The sequence below is a fragment of the Astatotilapia calliptera genome, chromosome 20 (assembly GCF_964374335.1).
Source record: "Astatotilapia calliptera chromosome 20, fAstCal68.1, whole genome shotgun sequence".
Classification (NCBI taxonomy): domain Eukaryota; kingdom Metazoa; phylum Chordata; class Actinopteri; order Cichliformes; family Cichlidae; genus Astatotilapia; species Astatotilapia calliptera.
Window position 1 is genome coordinate 8,661,222 of NC_137441.1, and position 14,205 is coordinate 8,675,426.

Below are 14,205 nucleotides of genomic sequence, written 5' to 3' on the forward strand. Positions count from 1 at the left end.
AATGTAAAACTGACCCAAGTTCGACTCATGCATGTTACAGATTTTCAAATACCTTTATCATTTAAGAATGCATTACTTATTAAAGTATGTTACTTGTCCAGGTTTATCCATTACCAACACATGGGTTTAGGTCAATGCCTAAAAAGCTACTTGGTAAGTTTTAGAAAATTAGCAGCGGCTGAGCTAAAGCACAACAGTAGCCATATCTTTTGAAAGTGTTTTCTTTGTTGCCAAATTGATGGCCTCCATGTTTTTCTCTCTAAATAAAATATTGTATACACTTTCCATTGTAAAAATAATTTCTTACATATTGATAATTAATAACACACCCAAAATACAAATGAAACATAACAAGATCATTTGTGTCTTTGAACAGAAACAATCAGATAATTCTGTAGTGATGACTTCACAAACTGCCATGAGACTGGGATGCTCAGTTCGTCTGGTGTTTCTTCAAATACAATTTTTTATGTTTTAAGAGTTTACACTATATCTCAGGCATACAAAGAAACAATAGAGGTGATATTTAGAACATCCTGTACAGTATTCTTTTAAAGAATAAGAATGTATAAATGTGTGTCACATTTAAAGAATTTGCAAATAATGAACGCAGTGTTAGATCTGTCAATGTTTCTTTAATACAGTGTGTATAGAATGAATTGAACTGTGCTTCCACAAATGAATAACAAAGATGTTTGTCATACCAGGAGGTGGTGTTGGGCAAGGAGCGACGCCTGTGGAAAAACATTATATGTTTAATTACTTCAATTTCAAGCCAGAAACTAAACACCATGACTTTGGTTATGTCATAGAAATGTCAGCAAGGATAATGAATGCAGTGTTAGATGTGTTAATGTTTCTTTAATACAGTGAGTATAGAATTAATTGCAGTGTGTTTCCACAGAGCAATTCATATCTAATGTCTAATCACTCTCATAACACAATGTTAGGTAATCAGACAGTTGAAAAGTTCATTCATTTATTTGATAAAGGCAGTAGTCTGTTCATCCAACAGCTAGATGATATCAGTTCTTACTTGTGATTGGTTGACAGAACTCCCCACTCAGAGGAAATCCCTTTATGCAATTACAGGTTTGTGAGGTGACATTACTGCATGTGCTGTACTCATCACACTTGCCACATGACCAAGCAAACTGGTCTTCACACTGACACTGGAGTCCTCCAGTGGAGTTTGGATAGCACCCTTTTCAAGACATTTAAAAGAATAACAAAACACAGTTCACAAGTCATACAGCACCATATGAACAGCATTAAATGTGTTGGAGTGTTGGAAGTCAAATAAGATCAGGTCCTTACATGTGGTGAAGTTCAAGTCTTTCAGTGTTAAAGACCCAGTGATGATTTTGGGGAAGGAGAAATTTCTCAGAATATTTCTGAGCACAACACTGAAATTCTGGGGCACACTAGATGCTGGGATGTGCAGTTCAAGGTCTATATCAAAGTCCACTGGTGCTGTGAAGGAGAAAAGAGGAAATCCATCACATACAACTGTTGCAATGATGGGAAACTATATTTACGTGAAAATGTAAAACTGACCCAAGTTCGACTCATGCATGTTACAGATTTTCAAATACCTTTATCATTTAAGAATGCATTACTTATTAAAGTATGTTACTTGTCCAGGTTTATCCATTACCAACACATGGGTTTAGGTCAATGCCTAAAAAGCTACTTGGTAAGTTTTAGAAAATTAGCAGCGGCTGAGCTAAAGCACAACAGTAGCCATATCTTTTGAAAGTGTTTTCTTTGTTGCCAAATTGATGGCCTCCACGTTTTTCTCTCTAAATAACATATTGTATACACTTTCCATTGTAAAAATAATTTCTTACATATTGATATTTGATAACACACCCAAAATACAAATGAAACATAACAAGATCATTTGTGTCTTTGAACACAAACAATCAGATAATTTAATACAGTGTGTATAGAATGAATTGAACTGTGCTTCCACAAATGAATAACAAAGATGTTTGTCATACCAGGAGGTGGTGTTGGGCAAGGAGCGACACCTGTGGAAAAACATTACATGTTTAACTATTTAAATTTCAAGCCAGAAACTAAACACCATGACTTTGGTTATGTCATAGAAATGTCAGTAAGGATAATGAATGCAGTGTTAGGTGTGTTAATGTTTCTTTAATACAGTGAGTATAGAATTAATTGCAGTGTGTTTCCACAGAGCAATTCATATCTAATGTCTAATCACTCTCATAACACAATGTTAGGTAATTAGACAGTTGAAAAGTTCATTCATTTATTTGATAAAGGCAGTAGTCTGTTCATCCAACAGCAAGATGATATCAGTTCTTACTTGTGATTGGTTGACAGAACTCCCCACTCAGAGGAAATCCCTTTATGCAATTACAGGTTTGTGAGGTGACATTACTGCATGTGCTGTACTCATCACACTTGCCACATGACCAAGCAAACTGGTCTTCACACTGACACTGGAGTCCTCCAGTGGAGTTTGGATAGCACCCTTTTCAAGACATTTAAAAGAATAACAAAACACAGTTCACAAGTCATACAGCACCATATGAACAGCATTAAATGTGTTGGAGTGTTGGAAGTCAAATAAGATCAGGTCCTTACATGTGGTGAAGTTCAAGTCTTTCAGTGTTAAAGACCCAGTGATGATTTTGGGGAAGGAGAAATTTCTCAGAATATTTCTGAGCACAACACTGAAATTCTGGGGCACACTAGATGCTGGGATGTGCAGTTCAAGGTCTATATCAAAGTCCACTGGTGCTGTGAAGGAGAAAAGAGGAAATCCATCACATACAACTGTTGCAATGATGGGAAACTATATTTACGTGAAAATGTAAAACTGACCCAAGTTCGACTCATGCATGTTACAGATTTTCAAATACCTTTATCATTTAAGAATGCATTACTTATTAAAGTATGTTACTTGTCCAGGTTTATCCATTACCAACACATGGGTTTAGGTCAATGCCTAAAAAGCTACTTGGTAAGTTTTAGAAAATTAGCAGCGGCTGAGCTAAAGCACAACAGTAGCCATATCTTTTGAAAGTGTTTTCTTTGTTGCCAAATTGATGGCCTCCACGTTTTTCTCTCTAAATAACATATTGTATACACTTTCCATTGTAAAAATAATTTCTTACATATTGATATTTGATAACACACCCAAAATACAAATTAAACATAACAAGATCATTTGTGTCTTTGAACACAAACAATCAGATAATTTAATACAGTGTGTATAGAATGAATTGAACTGTGCTTCCACAAATGAATAACAAAGATGTTTGTCATACCAGGAGGTGGTGTTGGGCAAGGAGCGACGCCTGTGGAAAAACATTACATGTTTAATTATTTAAATTTCAAGCCAGAAACTAAACGCCATGACTTTGGTTATGTCATAGAAATGTCAGCAAGGATAATGAATGCAGTGTTAGGTGTGTTAATGTTTCTTTAATACAGTGAGTATAGAATTAATTGCAGTGTGTTTCCACAGAGCAATTCATATCTAATGTCTAATCACTCTCATAACACAATGTTAGGTAATTAGACAGTTGAAAAGTTCATTCATCTATTTGATAAAGGAAGTAGTCTGTTCATCCAACAGCTAGACAATTGCAGTTCTTACTTGTGATTGGTTGCCAGAACTCCCCACTCAGAGGAAGTCCATAACTTTTGGTTATGTCATAGCAATGTCAGTAAGGATTTTGAACGCAATGTTAGATCTGTTAATGTTTCTTTAATATGCTTCTAAAATGCTTCTATTTCTTCAGCTGCAAGTTTCTTACTTGCGTTTGGTTCACAGAACTCTCCATCAGGAGGAAGCCCTTTGATGCATCCACAGGCTTGTGAGGTGACATTACTGCATGCACCGTATAGGCCACACTTTTCACATGACCAACCAAAGTGGTCCTCACACTGACACTGCATTCCTCCGGTGGAGTTTGGATAGCACCCTGTTAAAGTCATTCAAAACAATGACAAAACACACCTCATAAACCATGCACCAGAGTATGAACACATTTAAATCTGTCCGAGTACAAAATTCTTACATGTGGTGAAGTTCAAGTCTTCAATTATTAAAGACTGAGTGATGGTTTTGGGGAATGACAAATTTCCCACATAGTTTCTGAACAGATCAATGAAATTTGGGGGCAGGCTGGATACTGGCAAGAGCAAGTTAAAGTCTATATCATACTCCACTGGCACTGTAGAGGAGACAAAAAACAAGCACCCCATTTATTTAAGATGTTTCTACTTCTGTTGCAACTTTATATATATAATATACATGTGAAATACATATATCACATGTATATTAAATTACATGTGATATATCATTTAGTGATATAGCTGTTGGTGTAGCTAGTGTTGACACTGAGAAAACATTTCTCAAACATTTCATAAATTTTAAATATCTCTCGTAAACAAGAAAATTGCGACTACAGCAACTGAACCTTTGAAACAAATTTCATACAAATGGTCAGAGGGCCCGGTGGCGCCAGTGTCCGGCAGCCTCGCCTCTGTCAGTGCGCCCCAGGGTGGCTGTGGCTACAATGTAGCTTGCCATCACCAGTGTGTGAATGTGTGTGTGTGAATGGGTGGATGACTGGAAATGTAAAGCGCTTTGGGGTCCTTAGGGACTAGTAAAGCGCTATATAAATATAGGCCATTTACCATTTTTATACAAAGTTATGGCTTTAGGATAGAATTCAAATCAACATCCTTTACACTTTAAAAAAAATTACATTATTAAATCCTTTCACAGAACACAGACGTAGAAACCTCAGTCTAACTACATATGCTGGATAAATGTACTTACATTTACATTACATACTTACTTACCTATCACATGTGATACATGTTTGCCTAGTCCTACCTGGGTTGCTGGTTTTTAACTGGCAATATTGCCCATCTGCTGGAAGTCCATTAATGCATCCACACGTATCACCAACGATGGCATCACAGGCCTCATAGTCAATGCATTTGTTATATGACCAAGCAAAGCTCTCCTCACATGTGCACTGGTATCCAGTTATGTTTGCAGTTATGTTTGGTGAACACACTGAGAAGAACACAACATAATGGTTCAATGTGACACTTTGAGTGAATAAGATTGGCAAGCAATGGAGATGCAACATAAATGGATGTTTTACCTGTTGTTGTATTAATGCTTGTAATCTCACCAGTGGCGTTGATCAATAAAGGAAAACTGAGAGTGTTCAGTATCGACTGGAATTGTTCCAGATTTGAGACGCTTATAACAGCTTGGAACTCATACTCAGTGGAATTTGATGAAGCTAAAGGTAAAAAAAAAAGAAAAAAAAAGAAAAACCCAAACAAACCATAAAGCAATGATAACACTGATAATCTGGACTTGGTCAGATACTGTTATTGCTATTCAGTTCTGCTTGTTCAATGAATATCCTCCCTCGTCTAGTTTTTCAAAGCACTTTGCAAAGCATGTTTTTTTTTAATAAATACAATTATTATATAATTATATTATTAGTCAACAAACATGTGTTACGTTGTAGTAACACTGCTAAAATTTTACTCACTTTCTCTTTTTTGTCTTAGATGAATGCTGGATTCTTCTGCACTCATTAACTCCTGGAAGAAAATCCAGGAGGAAAATGATTTGTTTCACTGTATTTTTTCATCATTATACATTCATTCATTTTTATTCTTACCTCAAAGAAGCCGTTTAGAAACTCTCTGTGTCTCTCATACTTAAGACAGTTCCATATGACTAGGAGAATAACGATGCATAACGAGACCTTTCGTAATGTCATCCTAACTAAAGAGAAAAGAACACAAGTCCTTTTAATAAAATCAGTCATTATTCACGGTGTCATGCTGCTGGCATTCCTTCTGTAAATGGGAGCCAACAGGAAGGCAAAAGGTTTTCTGCCTTCCAGATAATGTGCTGCTCAACTTGTTTAAATGTATTTGGATCATACCAGCCTGTCAATGTTTATTTGTTAGCATGCAAAAAGAGTTTTAAAAATGTTTAACTTCAAACATTGTCAAAGTCAACAACTTGTAATACTAAGCAAAAAAACAAAAAAAAAACAAACTGATGGTCTATATACAGTATGAGAATTTTCGAGTGCCAATAATCTTTCCTGTTCTTAGATAAGAAAATAGTAACTGATGTTTTAATTTTCTTATCACAGTTGTGTCACGGTATTGGGTCGTGTGACCCAGCGTTCTGAGTTTTCCTTGTATTTTGATATTCATTGTTTCTTTCTTTGGTATTAGCTTCTAGGTTTCTTTAGTCCTTGTTTAGTACGGGCGATCGTGGCTTAAGAGTTGGGAGTTCGCCTTGTAATCGGAAGGTTGCCGGTTCCAGCCCCGGCTTGGACAGTCTCGGTCGTTGTGTCCTTGGGCAAGACACTTCACCCGTTGCCTACTGGTGGTGGTCAGAGGGCCCGGTGGCGCCAGTGTCCGGCAGCCTCGCCTCTGTCAGTGCGCCCCAGGGTGGCTGTGGCTACAATGTAGCTTGCCATCACCAGTGTGTGAATGTGTGTGTGAATGGGTGGATGACTGGATATGTAAAGAGCTTTGGGGTCCTTAGGGACTAGTAAAGCGCTATATAAATACAGGCCATTTTAGTAGATCCATTTATGTAGTCATCCCTGTGTTAAGTATTCCCTGTTGGCTCGTGTCCCCATGGCTCCTATTTTACTTTGAAAGGTCTTGTGTTTCTTTGTACTACGTGTTTAGTCTTACTCTCCCCTTTAATGTCATTATGTTTCATTCTAGTCAGCTGTGTCCTCATGTGTCTCCACTTCCCCTGATCACCTCATGTATGTATTTTTGAGTGCCTACTTGGTAAATTCTTTTGTAAATAGCTTTTCTGTTTCCATGAATACTCATGGTCTTCAAAGAGTTCAATGTAGGAGGTCAAACAACTTGAACAGCACAACCTCCAAAACAACTCCAGTACTATCGCAAATCTGATTTTGTTTGTAAAAATGCACTAATTTTTTATTTTATTTTATTTCTTTCAGGACCAATGGATTGGTGAATGAGTGAGAAGCTGTGGTTTGCTGCATTTGTTTTTCCTATAAACTGTAGGGGGAAAAAAGATAAACTGGCTTTGTTGTACAGGTGATTTAAATTATAGCTTACTTTCATTATCCATCTGGACAAACACACTTGGGGCCACCATGGAAACTGAAGACAAAAATAGCTGTGTCCCAGGTTGGTAACCCAAGTGGGCCCCAAGTATCAGACCTGCTTCTATCCATCTGGGCCCCATACTCATTTGTTGTCTTGGGCTGATTTGGGACCCATCATTAACCCATCTGGGAAAACACATTTGGGGACATCATGGAAACTGAGGACAAAAGTAGCTGGGTGCCAGGTGGGTAGCCCAAGTGGGCCCCAACCATCAGACCCGCTTCTACCCATCTGGGCCCCATACTCATTTGTTGGCTGGGCCTGATTTGGGGCTTATCTCGGACCCAGCATAAACCCATCTAGGAAAACACATTTGGGGCCACCATGGAAACTGAGGACAAAATTAGCTGGACCCTAGTTGGGTTTCCCAAGTGGGCCCCAAATATTAGCCCTGCTGCTCCCTATTTAGGCCCCACATATGTGTGTTGACTGGGAGGCAACCGCCTGTGTTGCCCGTATCAAAAACCGCTACTGCATCTGATGATTAACAGGTGTGCCAGGTTCAGTGACTCACTGCCCCGCCTACCTATACAAAAAGGGAGGCACCAAAAAACACATACAGACAAAAACACCACATAACCAGAACCCAACTCCTAACAGTGCAAGCCTTTTACCTCAAACTTAGTCACTGCTCGGTGACATTCGTCTATCCTGGCCTGAAAGGAGACACTACCCGTAGACTGCAGCGAGAACTGCCAGCATCTGAGCCAGCCAGACTCTGACCATGATGAGAGAGGCTCTCTCTCATCATGGTCACCTAAATGCAACACACAGTAATGGCAGGTTTTGTAATAAGGCAGATCGCGCTAACATAATATGCACTGTTAGTTGATTATTTACCTGCTGCATTAACGGGAGAGGACGTGCAACGTCACCGCTGCTGCTGGGTTGTGATTCACGAGTCCGGGGCGGAATTAACCGTCTCGAGGCAGGCGTTGCCGATTTGCAACAGTTAAAAACTAACAATCTGATTACCCCACATACATATTTTATGAGTTTGTTTTACTCAGAAGTACCACTGCAGGACTTGGTTGTGCATTAGCAACAAAAAACTTAATTTGAGCCTGAAAGGGTTAAAAACATGACATTCATTTAAGGTCATCGCGAGCAAATGCTTTTGCATATTCATAGTGTTTCCTCCCTTAAATGAAATATCTACTTTGCAAGTATTGCAAGTTGCCCTGTTCTCATAAAGTATAACAAAACATTTGAGCGTTTGAGCTGCTTAGGCGCCGTGTTTCCTGACAGGTAAATGATGCTCCGCAACGTGGTGACATCATTCGCGGTAACTGGAATCGATAAGGGAATCATTTGCAAAAATGGCAAACAATTTCAAGGAATTGAAACAGTGGGAACCAGTTCTCAACAAGAACCGGGTTTCGATACCCATCCCTAATTATGTCAGACTTTGAAACAAAGACACTGTGTTGTGCAATACATACTAAGTGCATTAAAATAAAGTTTATATGTACAGCAGTGGTAAAGAATTTAAACACTCACTTTTGACTTTAGCAGCACAGTGTGAGTAGAATTTCGTTAAGTTAGAGAAATGACACAGACATAAAAACGTAACAATGAGATTAGTCTAAGTTTAGGTGAAGATGGCGTTTGGTTTGCTGAAATGTGCCCATGTTTATTAGTTGTTCTGGATCATGAACTCGATAAATGTTTCACAGTTCTTAGCAGCATTATACCCCAAGAGTTCAACCTTACTAATAAGATTTTTGTCTTATAATTTATTTTAAAAGGAAACTAATAAGTTAATGCGCATGTGTACCTCTGAGACTGTCTCAGATCTGTTATTGATGTTATTGATGTTTGTTCCTGAATTGAAAAGTGTATTATCTCCAGTCATCCATCCATTAATCCATCCGTCTTCCTCAACATACCCTATTCGGGGTAGCAGGAGTTGTAAGCTTGTCTCAGCTGTCATACGATAACAGATAGCAAACATTCAAAATATTTAATTTATTGCTGTTTGCTTGCAAAGTTAATTATTTGTTTGTTTTTAGCAGTATTGAATAGCAGTATGCTATTCAATACTGCTTATTGAATAGCAGTAAATGCAAAATAGCTAGATATTAGATATGTCGGTAAACATTCTAGGATACTTTTTTAAAATTGGTCTGAAGATATGAGGAATAATAATACAATATAAAAGACACTGAGTAATGGAAATTCTACATTAAGTTGATTACCTTTTGCCGTTGTTGCCGTCTGTAAAGACTTGTCAGGAGAGCATAATCATTTTGCAGCACACCTTCACATACAGACTACAGCATCAAATGAGAAACCAACTTCCTTGATTGCTTTTTCTGAGTCACAAACCTGTCTGTCTGGTTTCTTTGAGAGAAATGTAGATCATACACTTGATAAACTTCAATGTGTTGATGATTGTCCTTGTTGAGGCAGACAGTGCTTCATGGTCTTCGTTCAGTACCTCAAATTGGCTGACTGGTGTTTACAAACAGAAAACCAAACAGGGGTGCCAAAGCTGAAAATTTCTCTCATAATATGCATGAATTTAGCTCCTGGATCCAGAAACATATCTGCTTTATTTTATTAGTTTGTGATATTTTCTTAGGATGTCATGCAGGTTTTTTTTTTAATCATTATTTGTCATTCAATTTGTTTGATGAAAAATTTCATATTTTATTGTTCATTGGTAAAAAGCAAATAAATGGGCTTTCCAGTTGTATGAAATTTATTGCCAAGAACCATTGTTGCAGAAAAGAAACAATGAGCCAAACATGGTTTATGTTTTGTGGTAAGTTTATGTGAATTATTATGTATTATGTATTATTATACATATTACCAGTGCTATAAAAGTTCCAAAGTTGTGGTACTCATCTGATAGTTATTTGTTTAGATATCTGTGTAACTAACATCATAAAGTGGATGAAGTGAACTTCTGATGTGTTCCTGTAAATACACAGAATGTATTCCCTTGTCTGTTTTCCTTTTTTCATGTTAATTGGACTCTGTGGGTATAATCTCACTTTATTCAGATCATTAAATGGCCATTAATTGGTTTGTTTTTTTAGTTTTCTTATTGCTGGAAAAGAGTGAGGCCCCATGTTGAACACCTCAGATGATCTGGGGAAGGAGAATATATTTGTGTTTTGTTGTTTGGTAACATATTAACTCAGGGCCCAGCAACACTCACACTATATAATCACACCTTTAATTGAAGGCTTTTGAGACATAATTAACACATGAGTTTGCATTTGCGATATCACATATTAAACTATTTATTTTAAATCATGTTGTATATTACTAGTGCTGTTATTTATAATAATTTTAGGGAAAAAATAGAAATGAAGCAAAAATGTAATATTACAAGAAAATAATAAAAAAAAGAAAATCTCAAAACTGTAGGTTGTGATTATTACATGTTTTGTTTCATTCAGTTCATTAGTGAAGTCAGCTACATGTTACAGTACCATACTATACTAAGTTGCAGTAAAACTAAGGTCCCCGAACCCAAAAACTGTACGAACCTGATTAAAAACTGTTTGCAAAATTACAAAATCAAATCAAATCTGGTGACTTTTTCTGGTGTTATTGGAGACTTATTTATGACAACTTTTGACGTGAAAGTATGTATTGCTCTTCTCAACAAGCAGCGGGTGCTGCCGTGGGCACCTCGCCCGTGCCAAAGCGCTCACGGGCAGAGGATAGTCCTCCCCCAGCTGCTATCAGGGCAGGAAATGTTCCCACCTATGCGTCCAAACTGCAAATGATCGTGCGTGAGTGAAACATCTGCTCCCGCAATGACTGTAACGCAATCAATTCTTCTTTTACTGTTATGTTGTTTTGTGGCTCACAAGGTTTAAAACTACTTAAACACACACACGCACTCTCTCGGGATAACTTTGTCGGAGATGAAATGCCGGGTTGCTAGCGAAGCTCCAAATGCTATCCAGACCACCGACAGGTCCCGCATGCCACAGCCGCTCTATCACGTGATGCATACTGCTCTGACGTGCTAACGTTCTGAGGTGAGTTATGGTGTGTTGCAAGTTTTGTGAGGTGCTTTCGTGATATTTAATGGATCGGATTACATTTTTTATTTTTCTCCGATATCCGATCCAGTAATTTAGGTCAGTATCGGACCGATACCGATACGTAATATCGGATCGGTCCATCTCTAATACACACACACACACACACACACACACACACACACACGCACAAAGTAACTCCACCAGAGTGCCTATTTCGGGTCACTTTTGCCGGTCCAAGCCCAGATAAAGGAGCAGGGTTAGAATTGGGACATTAAAAAAAACAATAATCGCTAAAAGAAATTTAATTTGTAGTTCTAAATAAATTCTAAATGCATTTAGGACGTTTTTTTACTCACTTTATGTCTCTTCTTTTTTTCTCTCCTACAACGTGGGTTACAATTGCATTAGCATGACCAATTATGCAAATTAGGCGATTATGCTATAGCGACTTCTAGAGATTTTTAGGATAGCCAATAGTGATTTTCCTTACTGAGGAGTTGGCAACACTGGCCAGGGGCTGCGACACATTTATACAGCCATATTTTGCATATGACTATGAAAGGCCCCTGGCCAGGAAGTAGTTCCTTCCAATTTAGACGATCCGAATGATACAGTTTCTTTCCACTGTGTTCCTGTTAATAAAAAACTACAAATTTTTCCCAAAGTACTAAAATATCAATATTTTAATATGAGAATCGATTCTAGAACATAAATTACTGGTATCGGAAGAATTGATATTTCAACATCGATCCGCACACCACTAATAGCGACACTGCTCAGTGGCTAGTAGATCTAAGAGCAGACTAGAGCAAACTCTCTGACTAGTATCCAATAACCATCGCAGTGGCAGACATCCAAGACAGAGTCGCCAATATTGTATGAAGAGTTGGACAGAACCATTCCCTGACATGATTCGCACTTACAAGCTAAAGAGGCACCAGTGTCTGGTGGCACAAATGAACCTGCTGGTAAGGGAGAAGACACATCCAGAGTGGCTAACCAAATGCCGGACAGTCCTGGTCCCCAAGGATCGCCAGAAGGCATTGGTCCCATCCAACTACCAGCCATCTACTGGCCAATAACCTGCCTTAGTATGGAAGCCCTTGTCAAGCAACATAGTGACTATGAATAACAGGCACATGGCTCAATACATGAAACGGGCACAGAAAGGAATTGACAGAAACATCAGAGGGGCAGAACACCTGCTACTAGTAGATAGATCAAACTGACAAACTGTAGTCTGGATTCACTACAAGAAAACCTATGACTCAGTACCTCAAACATGGATCAAGAAATCCCTGGAACAATACAAGAGCACACCTTCACATACAGACTACAGCACCACATGAGAAAATAAACTTCCTTCATTGCTTTGTGTGAGTCACACACCTGTCTGTCTGGTTTCGCTGAGACGAATGTAGGTTGATACATTTGTTGAATGTGTAAAAAACTATGTTGATTGTCCTTGTTAAGGCAGACAGTGCCTCATGGTCCTTGTTCAGTATCTCAAACTGGCTGACAGGTGTTTACTGTGTGGCCAGTCTGTTTGTCTATTCACAAAGTGCTTTGTGCACCTCTGTTACAGAATATCAAAATCAAAAACACGCCTGCAGTGTCATACTAATGGTTGGTGTCAGTAAGATTAATTTAGAAACTCTTGCCAGTGGTGCTAAAATAAATAAAGATCTGCAAGGCTAACTTTACAGGGAGTGCAGAATTATTAGGCAAATGAGTATTTTGTCCACATCATCCTCTTCATGCATGTTGTCTTACTCCAAGCTGTATAGGCTCGGAAGCCTACTACCAAGGTTTTATGGACTGATGAAATGAGAGTGAGTCTTGATGGGCCAGATGGATGGGCCCATGGCTGGATTGGTAAAGGGCAGAGAGCTCCAGTCCGACTCAGACGCCAGCAAGGTGGAGGTGGAGTACTGGTTTGGGCTGGTATCATCAAAGATGAGCTTGTGGGGCCTTTTTGGGTTGAGGATGGAGTCAAGCTCAACTCCCAGTCCTACTGCCAGTTTCTGGAAGACACCTTCTTCAAGCAGTGGTACAGGAAGAAGTCTGCATCCTTCAAGAAAAACGTGATTTTCATGCAGGACAATGCTCCATCACACGAGTCCAAGTACTCCACAGCGTGGCTGGCAAGAAAGGGTATAAAAGAAGAAAAACTAATGACATGGCCACCTTGTTCACCTGATCTGAACCCCATTGAGAACCTGTGGTCCATCATCAAATGTGAGATTTACAAGGAGGGAAAACAGTACACCTCTCTGAACAGTGTCTGGGAGGCTGTGGTTGCTGCTGCACGCAATGTTGATGGTGAACAGATCAAAACACTGACAGAATCCATGGATGGCAGGCTTTTGAGTGCCCTTGCAAAGAAAGGTGGCTATATTGGTCGCTGATTTGTTTTTGTTTTGTTTTTGAATGTCAGAAATGTATATTTGTGAATGTGGAGATGTTATATTGGTTTCACTGTTAAAAATAAATAATTGAAATGGGTATATATTTGTTTTTTGTTAAGTTGCCTAATAATTATGCACAGTAATAGTCACCTGCGGACACAGATATCCCCCTAAAATAGCTAAAACTAAAAACAAACTAAAAACTACTTCCAAAAACATTCAGCTTTGATATTAATGAGTTTTTTGAGTTCATTGAGAACATGGTTGTTGTTCAATAATAGAATTATTCCTCAAAAATACAACTTGCCTAATAATTCTGCACTCCCTGTATAGTGCTTTTATCTGAGCTCAATCTGTGCTCTCACCTTAGCTAATACTGTAACACGATCTAATCTGTTATTTACAAATTGGCTGATAACATATGTTTAGAAAGTACACTATTCTTTTAGACAGCTCATGAAATGAGGCATCCAAAAACAAACAGAAAACCAAACAGGGCTGTCAGGAACTAAATTCATAATATGCATGCATTTAGCTCCTGGATCCAGAAACATATTTGCTTCATTTTTTAAAATTTGTGATATTTGCTTCAGATGTCATGC

The 14,205-nt window shown here is 38.4% G+C and overlaps 1 protein-coding gene and 1 long non-coding RNA gene across 2 annotated transcripts in view; both read right to left on the reverse strand.

Moving 5' to 3' along the window:
* Positions 1-2,875, reverse strand: part of LOC145423021 (uncharacterized) — a 29,698-nt gene extending 26,823 nt beyond the window's left edge. The window contains exons 1-7 of the mRNA XM_080295102.1: positions 2,857-2,875; positions 2,617-2,772; positions 2,336-2,503; positions 2,004-2,033; positions 1,318-1,473; positions 1,037-1,204; positions 705-734 (exon numbers count right to left, since the gene is read on the reverse strand). Coding sequence (XP_080151228.1) covers positions 705-734; positions 1,037-1,204; positions 1,318-1,473; positions 2,004-2,033; positions 2,336-2,503; positions 2,617-2,772; positions 2,857-2,875 — 727 coding nt within the window. The remainder of the gene's footprint in view (positions 1-704; positions 735-1,036; positions 1,205-1,317; positions 1,474-2,003; positions 2,034-2,335; positions 2,504-2,616; positions 2,773-2,856) is intronic.
* Positions 2,876-3,656: 781 nt separating this feature from the next.
* Positions 3,657-6,359, reverse strand: LOC145423083 (uncharacterized). Its single transcript, XR_013904197.1, has 4 exons — positions 5,694-6,359; positions 4,883-5,613; positions 4,059-4,214; positions 3,657-3,962 (listed from the first exon to the last, which is right to left on the reverse strand). It is a non-coding gene; the product is annotated as an uncharacterized LOC145423083 (long non-coding RNA).
* Positions 6,360-14,205: the final 7,846 nt, after the last annotated feature.